The following is an 11,790-nucleotide window of genomic DNA, read 5'->3' as shown; positions in this document are numbered from 1 at the left end:
GAGGGTCCCGGGGGCCGCGGGCCGAGCGGGGCGGCGGGGCCGGTTCTGTCAGGCGCGGCCGGGTCAGCCCCGGGGACCTTCCGCGGCCCCGGCGCTCCAGCGGCGTGGGCCGGACTGTCGCGATAGAGAGAGCGGCCGTGGGGCCAAGTGTTTGTCAGCCCGCGGGGCTGTCGAAACAGAGCAAGGGGTCCCGGGGCAGGCGGTGTGTCAGGGCCTGGGTATCGCGATAGGGGAGAGGTTCCCAGCTGCCACCCACGTGCGCGGCCTTTAGGCTGTCACAGTGGGGGACCGCAGCTCAGGACTGTCACGATAAGATCGGGGTTGTCGGGTCAGTCCTGGCAGCGCTGTTGTGACAGAAGTGGGTCCGCGAAGTCATCGCAGGCAGGGCTGTCAGGACAGGAGCGGTCCCTGTGCCCGCAGGTGGCGGCGGTGCCCGGGGGTGGATCCGGGGGTGGATCCGGGGATGGATCCGGGGATGGACCCGGCCATGGATCCGGGGATGGATCCGGCCGGAGCTCTCCCGGCGCTGCAGCGGGAGCTGCGGGCGGCGCTGGCGGAGGACGAGCGGCGGCAGCGGGAGGGCGAGGCCAAGCTGCGGGCGCTGCGCCAGGGCGTCCCCGACTACGGCCAGTTCAGGTCCGGGGCTCGGGGACCGGCCCGAGGGGCCCGGCGGGGCCGGGAACTCGTCTGGGGGCTCGGGGACCCCTCGGGGTCTGAGCTCGGAGCTGATGCTCTTGAGGGACTCGAGGGGCAGCAGCCTCGGGATGCCCGGAGCAGCCCCTCGGACAGAGCCCGCGGGCACGGACACTCGCCCGTGGCTGAGATCTGTCCCAAAACTCCTCAGGCTGAGATCTGTCCCTGCGCCGTGGCCGGTCTCTCGCCGGACCCCCAGGCCATGCTGGGAATGCAGAAGCAGAGAGTGACAGTGTCCCTTGTGCCCTTCCCAGCCTGTTCCTGCTCCCTGGCCTCTCGCTGCTTTGTCCAGGGCTTGTGAGCAGGTTGGGGTGCCAGGGCTGCTCTGCTGGGCAGTGTTAGACACTCCCAACTCCTGGATTCCCTGTGGAACCATCTGGGGCTCCTTGTCCATTGGCATTGAGGATCCAGAGGTAGCTCCAGGACTCTGACCACACTTGGGAGGCTTTCTGGGACCAGGTCAAGTTCCATTCATGGATTCACAGCTGTCTCATTCCCCCATGCCACCTGCTCCCTGAGGGGCAGGAAAACACTTTCAAGTGGGTTCTCCCCCAGATATCTTGCCAGTCCCTGTGATGGGATCCCCGGGGGATTTTAAGCTGGTTTATCCTTGTATTGGTGGGGCCAGCACCTCTGGGTGATCCATCCAGTCCAAAATCAGAAACTGGCTCAGTGTTTTCTCTTGCCATGTGTCCCTCCTATCCCTGTTCCCTTTAGGGAGATTGTGCTGGCCTCACACTTGAAGCCTCTGGAGAAGAAGGACAGGCTGGGACAGAGGAGGAATGTGCTGTGGAATCCCTGTGCAGCCCCAGCCAAGGCAGCACCCACCCGCACTGTGGAGATCCCACAGGTGAGGGAGAGGCTGCAGGGGCCTCATCCACAGATGGAAATGGCTCAGAACTCATCTGGGTGTTAATTGGAATGCAAGAGTTGCTCAGGGCTCACCCTGGGTGCAAGCCAGCACTCCCAGGCCCCTGGAATATCAGGGCTTGGATCAGCTTGGGGTCAAGCTGGGCCCCTTCAAGAACAGTCTGCTCCATCCCTGTGGGAATGGAGGCCTGGCTGCCCAGCCTGGACCCAGAGCTCCCTGTGCCCCCCATGGTGGCCAGGAACAGTCTGTGGGAGCTGCCCCACTGGCTGGGAGTAGCTCCCAGCTCCCAGCAGTCAGGACTGTGCACCAGGATCCTGCCTGGAGCAGCCTCTGGCTGCAGAGGTTCCCTGGGCTGGGATGGGTTAATCCTGACTGAGCCTGACGAGCTCACTGAGTCCCTCACTGGTGGGAAAAAGGGACAGGACATTTTCTGTCCAGGTCATTTGTGATTGGAGTCCCTCAGTCCTGCCCCTGCCATGGGCTCTGTCCACCCTGCAGTGTCCTGGTTACTGGATGTTCCCATGGATGTTTCCCACGATGAGGCAATTTCATGGATTGCCTTATAAACAATCCCAAGGATTGTTTATGATGCTGGATTTCATTGACCTGTGCTTATTATAAGATGTCACTTTGCTTTGTTCCTTGGCTGTAGAAAAGCTGCACATTTGCCTCTTCCTTCTGCCTGTGTGTCGGTGCCCCAGTGGGGATGGGCTCAGCAGTTAATTAGAGCTGGTATAAAATGGGATTTCCTTTACCTGGGAATGCCACTTGGAGCTCAGCTTTCAGCCTCTGCTCTGCCACAGACCCACCAATGCCAGCTGGTGCCAGCACATTTTCTGGGGTTTGCATCTCCCACCTTTCCTCTGCCACTCCCTGGTTTTTCCTCTCAGTGCTCAGAGTGTTCCCTGCCCTGATCTCCTTGAGATCCCTTCCCAGGCAGTGCTGGTGCATCCAGGCTGGGCAGAGAGTCTGACTCTGGTTGGGGTTGGGGTCACTCCACAACCATCTGTGTTCACACTGGGTGTCACAGCTCCACACTTCCCTTTTCCCCCTGCAGTTCCCTGTTTCTCAGGGTTAAAGGCACCTGGCATTTCCTTGTCTTCCCCTTTTCCCCCTCAGCAGCTCCTCGTGCTGCCAAAGCCCCTGGTAAAAACATCTCAGTGGTCCATGGGCTGATCAGAGTGAGGGGATCAAAGTCTTCAAGTGGGAACAAAACAAAAGGATCTGAGTGTCTCCTTTGTCCTTCAGGAGCTGGAGCAGCTGCCCAGGACCGCTGCGGAATTTCACAGAGATTGGCGCAGATGCTTCCAAAGTGGGACAGAGAAATACCAGTTTTTGCTGGAGCTTGGAGGGGAGGCCTTGGGCAGGATCTTCCAGGCTGATGTGGGCTTTGGCCTCCTGGGGGAATTCCTGACAGTTTTGGCAGAGCACATCTGTCCTGGAGACAGAAGAGCCATCCTGCAGGTCCTGCAGAGCCTGGCGGGCACCGGGCGCTTCGGGCTGAACGTGGCTCTCCTGAGCCAGGCAGAGAAGGAGAGCAGCCAGGATTTGTTCAGGAAGCTGCAGAGCAGGGATTGTCAGGCTGCTGGCCAGCCTGGCAGCCCAGCCAGCTGTGAGGCAGGCAGGGAAACCCATGCCATGGAGACCCACTTGGAAAAGGAAACTGAGGAGGAGAGGATGGTGGTGGAGCTGATGAAGTGTTACCAGGTCAGCTGAGGGAGCAGGAGCACCAGGATGCAGCAGGAACAGGGCAAAAGAGGCTCAGAAAAAAGTCAAAGCTTGACTTTTCCATCACCCATGGCACAAATAAAGTTTAGCTCCCAAGCTGTGGTGCTGTGATCTCTGAGCAGGGTGTCCTCACAGGGTATGGGAAAGTCTCTTGGATAAGGAGAAAACCGAGGGAAGAAAACATTGAGTGGTAGTTTTGAAGGAGAAACCCAAACAAATGGCTGTCATCCCAGCAGCTGGAGCCACATACTCCCATCTGCCCTGGAGAAACCACCAGGCACCTGGTGGAGGGTCCAGGTTCATTCTCAGGCCTGGCATGGGAATATTGGGCTTTGTGGTGCCACTTGAGGGGACATATGTGTCCCTGCACTCTGCTGTGGGGCCATTCCTCCTGCCTTTGCACACCTGAGGATGGCTGAGGGCTGGAGACTTCAACAAAAGAACATCTTGGAGTTATCCAAGATCAGGATGGAGGGTTTTGATGCCAGAACAGCCCCAGCTCTGGTGGGAACAGCACGCTGCTTGAGTAGTGCCAAGGCTCAGGGTGAGGATGTCAGGGCTGGAAGCAGCCTGCTGAATCCCCACCTCTTGAGAAAGGCAAAATCCCTGGGGTTTGGTGGGAAGACTCAGGAGAAATGCAGTGAGCAGAGATTGTGTGAATGGTGACAGAGGATGGGGCTGTGAAACCCACTGGGAGCCTTTCCAGGTCAGCCAGTTCATGGTGTGACCTGAGCTGCAAAGAGTGGAGCTGAGGGGTCAGGTGGGGTCTGTGGGGAATAAACATGAACTTCATCATTATCATCATCATCACCATGTTCATCCTCACCCACCTGGGCATCCAGACAGGGTCCACTGGGAGCAAACATGGGCATCATCATCATCATCCTTAGCCATGGGTCACTGCTGGCAGGCACTCAAGAGCCCATCCAGGCTGGAACATCATCCCCATGGGCACTCAGACACCCTGGACCATCCTCCCTTTGGAAATTCCCCATGTTTTGGCCATTAACAGTCAAGCACTGCCAAGTCCCTGTTCCCCCTCCCCTCGGGCAGGAGTGGGACAGCAAGGACTGATGTGGGAAACTCCCTGTTTTGGCACAGCTCAGTAGGGACAGGCAGGATTTGAGGGTTTGCTCCAGGTGGGATTTCACACTGCCAGGATTTGTTCCTGGCTCTGACTGCTTGGCAGTGGGGGTTAAAGCTCAATAAAGTCCTTTTCAAAAGAATACTTGGAGCTGGTGCAAGATGTTCTGGCCAAACTCTGTAGAGTTCTTGATCTGCACCAATGATTTATTACAGCTGTTTTTCTAAGAGGCTGCTAAAAACATCCACCAAACTATTTTAATCCAATTAATACTTGCTTTTCTCACCCTTGTTTGCCTTGTTTTCCATGGTGAGTACTGTGTGTCCCAAACCCTCAGTGTTCCTTTTGAGCTCCTCAGCTGGAGCAAATCCTTACCTTTTAACTTTTGTTTTGTTTAAAATTGTGAAGGAAAAAAATATTTTTCAAATTGATCTGGTGATTTTCTTCAGAAATGGCTACTTTTGGGGTGCTTTTAGCTCAGCACAGTTGGGAGTCAATGTTTGTGTCTGACAAAATCATCTCAAACATCCCCCAGAGATTGTGACATCTCTGTGGGGTTTCAGTGGACACTTAATCCTCAGCATTGAGCAGGATGTGTCCTCCAGGCTCATCTCCTTTTTCTGAGGATGTGGCTTGAGGATTTCAACAAAAATCTCTCTGTCCAGGAGGGCACTGAGGGTCCAGCAATGCTCTGGCCCTTAACCATGTCAATGATGTCCAGGATCCCCAACCCACCCTCAGCCCCAACAGCTGAGAGCTGGGAGCTTCCCAAGAGCTGCAGCCTGGGATTGGGTGGGGAAGGAGCTGGGTTTGAGGGTGAAGAACCCGCAGCAGATCCCTGATTCCCTCCTGGGAAGGGGATTTCTCCCACCCCACTGCTGGCAGTGGGTGTTATCCCTGCACCCCTGCCCTCTGTTCAGTGCCCTGTGGAGTGTAGCTGTGCCCTGGGGCTCAGCCCTGAGCACATCCCCCTGCAACATTAGGATTGGTTTGGGCTCCCAGAGGTCCCCAGATGATCCCAAAATCCCACTGCTCTGGCTGCAGAGAGGTGGATGCAGGCACAGCCACGTGCTCATTGGCTTTATTCTCATCCCGAGCTGCAGCTCGTTAGTGCATTCATTCAGTTAGTCATTAGTGCATTCATTCAGGAGCAAGGGAGGCTGCTCGTGCTGTCCCAGCCCTGCAGCATCCCCTGCATTCCCACCCTGGACACCACCACAGAGGGGACAAGGGGATGGCAGTCAAGGGCAGCTGTGTGCCCATCCCCAAGGCTGGCAGGGCACGGGAAGTGCTGCTGGGTCATTGTTCCTATGTCAGGTGGCACCAGGCAGGTCCTGCTCAGGTCAGAACCTTGTGCTGTGAGACCCTCACAGGTCCCCAACACCTTCCTTCTCCTCCTCTGCACCCCTCTCTTCTCCATTTTCACCTGCATGAGATTCCCCTGCCGTAGGGACAGGGGTCACCCCTCACCATCAGCCCCTCAGATCTGTTTTTTCCTGCCAGTGTTGGGGACACCTTGGTCACAGTCACCCAGTGGCATCTGGACAGCCCCATGGCTCTGTGCCAGGAGAAGCCCTTGAGGCCACTGTGCAGCCCCAAAACCCACCCCGGGCACCCCAGCACCCTCGGGAACCCCTCCTGACCCTGTCACTCCCTGACACCATCCCATGAGCTCCCCTTCCTCCATCCCTGCCTCTCCATCATCCCCTTCCTCCATCCCTGCTCTCCATCATCCCCTTCCTCCATCCCTGCCTCTCCATCATCCCCTTCCTCCACCCCTGCTCTCCATCATCCTCTTCCTCCACCCCTGCTCTCCATCATCCTCTTCCTCCACCCCTGCCTCTCCATCATCCTCTTCCTCCACCCCCACTCTCCATCCTCCCGCCCCTGCCTCCCAGCTGAGCTCACCCAGCGCTTGGTGACAGGGGAATGTCCCTCTCCAGCCGGTACCTCGCACCCTGCATCCCCCCACCCGCGGGTGCTCAGGGTCTGGGTGCACTGGGGGGTCTCCCAGAGCAGAGAGTGGATGCAGGGAGATGCTCTGGGCACCATCGTGCTGTCTGATCGGTGCACAGGACAGCCTCTGTCCCTGGAGACCCAGGATGAGGCAGGAGGGGCCCCCAAACCCCCGGCACCCCGGGAATGTGGGAATGCGGCCGCATCCCGTTGGGGAGCTCGGATCCCGGGATGCCCGGGCGCTGCCCGGTGCGACGGGCGCTCCGCTGGCTGCCAGCCCCTGATGGATGCCCCTGACGGTCCCTGGGCACGGGGGCACTGGGAGAGGCGGGGGGGGGGGGGCACGGGGGATGCCCCCCAGGCGCCCCCGCTCCTCCCGTGCCCCGTGCCCGCCCGGCGGGACCGCGGAGCTGCGGCTGCTGCGGCTCCCCCGCCCTACGGCCCCTCCTGGTGCTCCTGCTTGGACTCCTTCGGCACCTGGAGGGGCAGCAGGGGGACTGTGAGCCCGGGATCGGGTTCTGCCACCGGCTGAGCCTGCCTGGGCTCTGGACGAGCTTGGGAACAAGGACAGGGACAAGAGCAGGGACAGGGACAGGACAGTTTTTGCTATGAGCTGCCAGCCTCAGCTCCACCATGACCCAGGGCAGATCGTGCCACACTCTCCGGGATCACTGGCTCCCTGCCTGGGCTGTTTATGGGGCTCAGGGATGGTGGCCCCATGTGCAAGTCCCTTGGGGACACCCTGTGGGGAGGTAGGGATGGAGCCTGGGTGACACAAATGAGGATTTCCCACCTCTCCATCTCGGGTCTCCACGGTTTTGACCACGATGCTCCTCTTCACATGGGCTTCTGTCACAGATTTGGTGTCCAGGCTGGTCTCTGGGGGCCACAGGCAGGACAAGGCAGTGACACTCTGCCCAGGGTATGGCCCTTCCAGCCACACTCAGGAGGAGAAGCCCAAAGAAAATGGATTGGGCTGGAAACCCCTGAACCATGAGAGACAGCACCCCCGGGGACACAACCAGCCTCATGGGCAGGGTTGGCTTTGGGATGTGGCAGGCTGTGGGATCTGATGCATCCTGGGGACGTAGTTGAGCTGCAGGGACAGCTGGGGACATTTCTGGCCTTGGAGATGTTGTCGACCATGGGGACATGGATGACTTTGGGATGTGATTGAGCTTGGGGACAGGGTTGTCCTTGGGGACACAGTTGTGACTGAGGAACACAGTTGGCCTTGGGGATGTGGTTGTCGTTGAGGATATGATGATGTGATCAGTGTTGGGGACATCATTGGCCTTGGGGACATGTTCAGCCCTGGGGATATGGCCATGGCATCCTCCTCCCCCACCCTGGGAGCACCAGGAGTCCTGGTTCCCTGAGATTCAGGGAAAAACCTCCTGATTCCTCTGAATGAGACAGGGATGGCAAAGGTGGCTTCTCCTGCCACAGAGCCCCCAGTCTGTGCCACCATCCCAGTCCCTGTGCCCACGGGTGGGGCCCAGCCTCACCTCGGATCTGCAGCTTGGAGAAGCTCTGCGCAGGGATGGTGATCCTGCAGGGACAACAGGACCGTAGGGAAGAGCACGAGGTCCTGCTGCCCCCCAGCTCCTCCTGCCTGGGGCTGTGGCAGCAGGGCTGGAGGATGGTCCCCAACCCAGCCAGACACCCCAGAGGGACCACGAGGACTTGGGCTTGGCTGGGCTGGGGTGAGGGGCAGGACAGAGCTGTCACCTGCTCTCCTCGCCCTCCAGCAGCTTGCGGTACGTGCTGATCTCCATGTCGAGGGCCAGCTTGACGCTGAGCAGCTCCTGGTAGTCCTGCAGGTGCTGGGCCATCTGCTCCTTGAGGCTGAGCATCTCCTCCTCCCGCTGCAGCACCGTGTCCTGGTAGCCGGCCGTCTCCAGGGCACAGCGCTGCTCCAGCTCCCGCAGCTGCCTCTGCAGGGACTCATTCTGGGGGGCCAGGGGGGCTGTGACACCCTCCATGGCCACCTGCTCCCAGCACTGGGGGCTCTCCCCAGTGCCCATCCATCTCCCACCCTTGGGGACCAGCAATTCCCCTGGCATTGGGGGTGGTCCTGCCAGGGCACCCCCTGATGCTGGCAGCTCCCCGAGGCCGTGTCCCTGCCCTTGCAGCCCATGGCTGTCACCTACCGAGCCCCGCAGAGCCTCCAGGTCGCAGGTGAGCGCCTGCAGCTGCCGCCGGTACTCGCTGGCCTCGTGCCTGGCCGCCCTCAGGGCCTCGGCGTGCCGGGCGGCCGCGTCCGTCAGGTCTGCAAACTGGGGCAGGGGACGTGTCCCGTGGGATGGGAGCACAGGGCAGGGACGTGTTCTGGTGGCACAGTGTGGGAGCACAGCCCTGCTCTGCTCCACAGCAGGGACATGGCCCCAGGAACACGTGGCAAGGAGAAACAACCCTGGCACAAGAGGGGAGAGCAGAGATCCCGAACCCGGCACATCACCGAGGACCGCCCAACCCCGAGACCAGCCCCAGCCCCGAGAGGGTGACACCCCGGGAGGGGACAGCCAGGCCATCCCTCTGTGGGTGACCAGCTCCCACTGCACCTTGGACTTGTACCACTCCTCGGACTCCCGGGCGTTGCTGGTGGCCATGGCCTCGTACTGGCTGCGGATGTGGCGCAGGGCGGCCGCCAGGTCCGGCTTGCTCGCGTCCGCCTCGACCTGCACCCGCCGCCGGGCCAGCTGCTCCTGCAGCTCCCGCAGCTCCTGTGGGGACGGGGGGACAGGGGGTCAGGGCAGCCCCCTGAACCCCGGGACCCAGCCCCAGAGCGGGGTTACCTCCTCGTGGACCTTGTGGAGGAAGCTGATCTCATCCTGCAGGGTCCCCACGCGCCGCTCCAGGTCCAGGCGAGCCAAGGCAGCATTGTCCACGTCCTGTCACCGTGGGGGGACAGCAGGGACTGTCCCAACTGGCCACCCAGTCTCCTCTGTCCTGAGCTGCCTGGTCATGTCCATTCCCCCCCACTCCCATCCAGCCCTGCCTGTCTTTGCCCCTCACAGCATTTCCAGTCCCTCACTGCCTGCTCCTGCCATTCCTGCCCATCCATGCTCCATATCTATCCATCCCTGCCCTTCCCACTCATCCCTGCTCCATTCCTGTTCCCTACCTGCCCATTGTAACACATCCCAGTCCCTCAGTTCCTGCTCCTGCCCATCCCTTCCTGTCCCTGCTACATCCTTGCCCATCCCTACCCCATCCCTGCCCATTCCCAAGGGAAGCCCAGCTGGGATCTGGCCCGTGCCCTCACCTGCCTGTAGGCAGCCAGGTTGCTCTCAGCCTCCAGCCTCAGGGTCACCTCGTCCTGCAGCCTGTGCCAGAGCAGGGGCACAGTTACATGTCCAGCACCATTGCTGGTCACCCTCAGCCCACAGACACACCCCCTGGGCCAACACAGCCACACAGCACCAGCAGGCCCCAAACCCAGGTCAGCTCTTGTGCCCACCCCACACACCCCCACACCATCCCACACTGTTCCCAGGGGTCACCCATTTCCCATCACAGTCCTGGTGCACACCAGTCCCTGGTGCCCAGGGCTACCCTGTTACAGGAGCTCCTGCTCCTGTCTCTGACCCCTGGGTACACCCTGGACTCCTTTCTCATCCCAGGGGTCACCCTGCTCCTTGTCACCACCACGGTTCCCATCCCCACAAAGTTCCTGATCACTATCCTGGTGTCCATGCTGGTCCCTGCTGCCCCTTGTGTTTCCAGCGGCCACCCTGGTCCTGCTAGTCACCCTGACACCCATTCCCAGTGGGCCGCTCTGGTCCCCAGGCTACCCCAAGCTGGACAGTGCCTTACTTCTGCTGGAGGCTGCCGAGGTCCTGGGCCAGGTTGTCCCTGTCCCTCTCCAGGCGAGCCTTGGCGGTGGCCAAGTGCTCCAGGCGGCGCCGCAGCTCCCGCAGCTCCTCCCGGTAGATGTCGGTGTGCGAGGGCTCCTGGCCCCGCGCCTGGCTCAGCTCCAGCGCCAGCACCTTGTTCTGCTGCTGCAGCTGCCGCACCTTCTCGATGTAGCTGGCGAAGCGGTCGTTGAGCTCCATCATCTCCACCTTCTCGTTGGTCCGCGTCTCCCTGAACTCCGAGTTGAGCGCCGTGGCCAGCGAGAAATCCACCGCGGCCGAGCCCGGGCGGGGGCTCCGCCGGGGGCTGCGGGATGCCCGGGGCCGGCCCGGGGGGCTGCCGGGGAGCACCCGGTACCCGGGCACGGAGCGGCCGGAGCGGCGGCCGCAGGACGGGCTCCGACTGTCCATGGCGGGCGGCGGGCGCCGTGTGCCCGGCCCAGGGTTTTTATGGAGCCCGGGAGCCCCGGGCAGGAGCCAGGGGCCGGCACGGCGCCAGGAGGGGTGGCTGTGCCCTGGCACCCGGCCCTGGCACCGCAGCACAGCCCCTGTCCCCCCGCGGGCACTGCGGACAGACACAGCGGTGCCGCGGGCACCCCTCGCTGCCGTGGGGTGCTGCTAATGAGGACCGGCTGCTCAGTGACCGGAGCCTCCGAAGTCTTTCCCAACCCGACTGTGGTCTGTGGAAGCGCTGCCTGGTGGCCCTGGAGCCTCGGTCCCCGTCCCAAATCCGGGCGGGTGCTCAGGTGTTCATCCCACACGGCCACGTCACTGGGCACACACGCAGAGTTTGGGGGCCTTTTGCCCCTGGTGGCACATGGCAGGGGCCAGGACTGGCTGCCAGGGGCTTTCCGCGGCTGCTGAAAGGGGCTTTGTGCGGAGCCAGAGCCGTGGCACGGCCGGGAGGGACCTTGGTGCCAGGGCACGGCGCTGCCGGGAATGCGGGGGACCGGATCCAGGGGCGGCCACGGGGCCCCGTCCCTCCCAGTCACAGCATCATGGAGCAAACTGGGGCATGGATGGCCCGGGGAGGGGATGGGGGCGTTCTGGGGACATGGGGACATGAGCGATACGTGGGGGCAGCCGGGGTGAAGCTGGGGGAGAGGGGGGTTCCTGGGACTCTGCTGCAGGGACAGGGACAGGGACAGGGACAGGGACAGGGACAGGGACAGGGACGGCAGCAGGGATGGGGACTGGCCCCGCCGCTGGCAGCAGATGGCAGCCGATGGCCGGGAAAGGCTCCTGCCTGCCCTGGGACTGGGACACTCCCCTGGACCGCGGCCACCATCACTGGGCCACCAAAAGTGGCCAGTGGGGAGGGCTGTGACAACGGCTGTGACAACGGCTGTGTCCCTGTGGGTGCAGTCTGGGGAGACCCAGAGCCAGCAGGGACCGTACTGGTGAGACTGGTGGGACTGGGACAGCTCCCACATCCTTCTCCAATCCCCCGCAGCTCCCTGTCTCCAGCCAGCCCCGCGTTCCCCCGGCTGTCCTGTGCTTGTGTCACCAGTTGTGCCCACAGAAATTCCAGGTTTGGGACACCTACACATCCCCAGTGGCTCTTGTGTCCCCAGACAGCAATGGCATCCCTGGAGACTCGT

The 11,790-nt window shown here is 61.6% G+C and overlaps 2 protein-coding genes across 2 annotated transcripts; one reads left to right on the top strand and one right to left on the bottom strand.

The window, feature by feature from the left end:
- Nucleotides 1-24: 24 nt before the first annotated feature.
- CCDC103 (coiled-coil domain containing 103) lies at nucleotides 25-4,618 on the top strand. Its single transcript, XM_056512031.1, has 3 exons — nucleotides 25-636; nucleotides 1,411-1,543; nucleotides 2,813-4,618. Exons 1-3 carry the CDS (start codon nucleotides 464-466, stop codon nucleotides 3,278-3,280), a joined length of 774 nt encoding a protein of 257 aa, XP_056368006.1. The 5' UTR covers nucleotides 25-463; the 3' UTR covers nucleotides 3,281-4,618.
- Nucleotides 4,619-6,722: 2,104 nt separating this feature from the next.
- On the bottom strand, nucleotides 6,723-10,600 carry GFAP (glial fibrillary acidic protein). The gene is made up of 9 exons (XM_056512032.1): nucleotides 10,152-10,600; nucleotides 9,601-9,661; nucleotides 9,131-9,226; nucleotides 8,897-9,058; nucleotides 8,486-8,611; nucleotides 8,064-8,284; nucleotides 7,841-7,884; nucleotides 7,126-7,211; nucleotides 6,723-6,809 (listed from the first exon to the last, which is right to left on the bottom strand). The coding sequence occupies exons 1-9, from the start codon at nucleotides 10,598-10,600 to the stop codon at nucleotides 6,768-6,770; spliced, it is 1,287 nt and encodes a 428-aa protein (XP_056368007.1). The 3' UTR covers nucleotides 6,723-6,767.
- Between the last annotated feature and the right edge of the window lie 1,190 nt (nucleotides 10,601-11,790).

The sequence above is a fragment of the Oenanthe melanoleuca genome, chromosome 27 (genome assembly GCF_029582105.1).
Source record: "Oenanthe melanoleuca isolate GR-GAL-2019-014 chromosome 27, OMel1.0, whole genome shotgun sequence".
Classification (NCBI taxonomy): Eukaryota; Metazoa; Chordata; class Aves; order Passeriformes; family Muscicapidae; genus Oenanthe; species Oenanthe melanoleuca.
Note: the sequence above shows the minus strand (reverse complement) of the source record. Positions and strands in the feature narration are given on the sequence as shown.

Coding starts and splice junctions, on each gene's coding strand:
- CCDC103 (XM_056512031.1), top strand. CDS start 464: ATGGATCCGGGGATGGACCCGGCCATGGATCCGGGGATGGATCCGGCC. Junction 637..1,410: donor CCCGACTACGGCCAGTTCAG/GTCCGGGGCTCG, acceptor TGTTCCCTTTAG/GGAGATTGTGCTGGCCTCAC. Junction 1,544..2,812: donor GCACTGTGGAGATCCCACAG/GTGAGGGAGAGG, acceptor TTTGTCCTTCAG/GAGCTGGAGCAGCTGCCCAG.
- GFAP (XM_056512032.1), bottom strand. CDS start 10,600: ATGGACAGTCGGAGCCCGTCCTGCGGCCGCCGCTCCGGCCGCTCCGTG. Junction 9,662..10,151: donor CTCGGCAGCCTCCAGCAGAA/GTAAGGCACTGT, acceptor GCTCTGGCACAG/GCTGCAGGACGAGGTGACCC. Junction 7,885..8,063: donor CTGGAGGGCGAGGAGAGCAG/GTGACAGCTCTG, acceptor TTGTCCCTGCAG/GATCACCATCCCTGCGCAGA.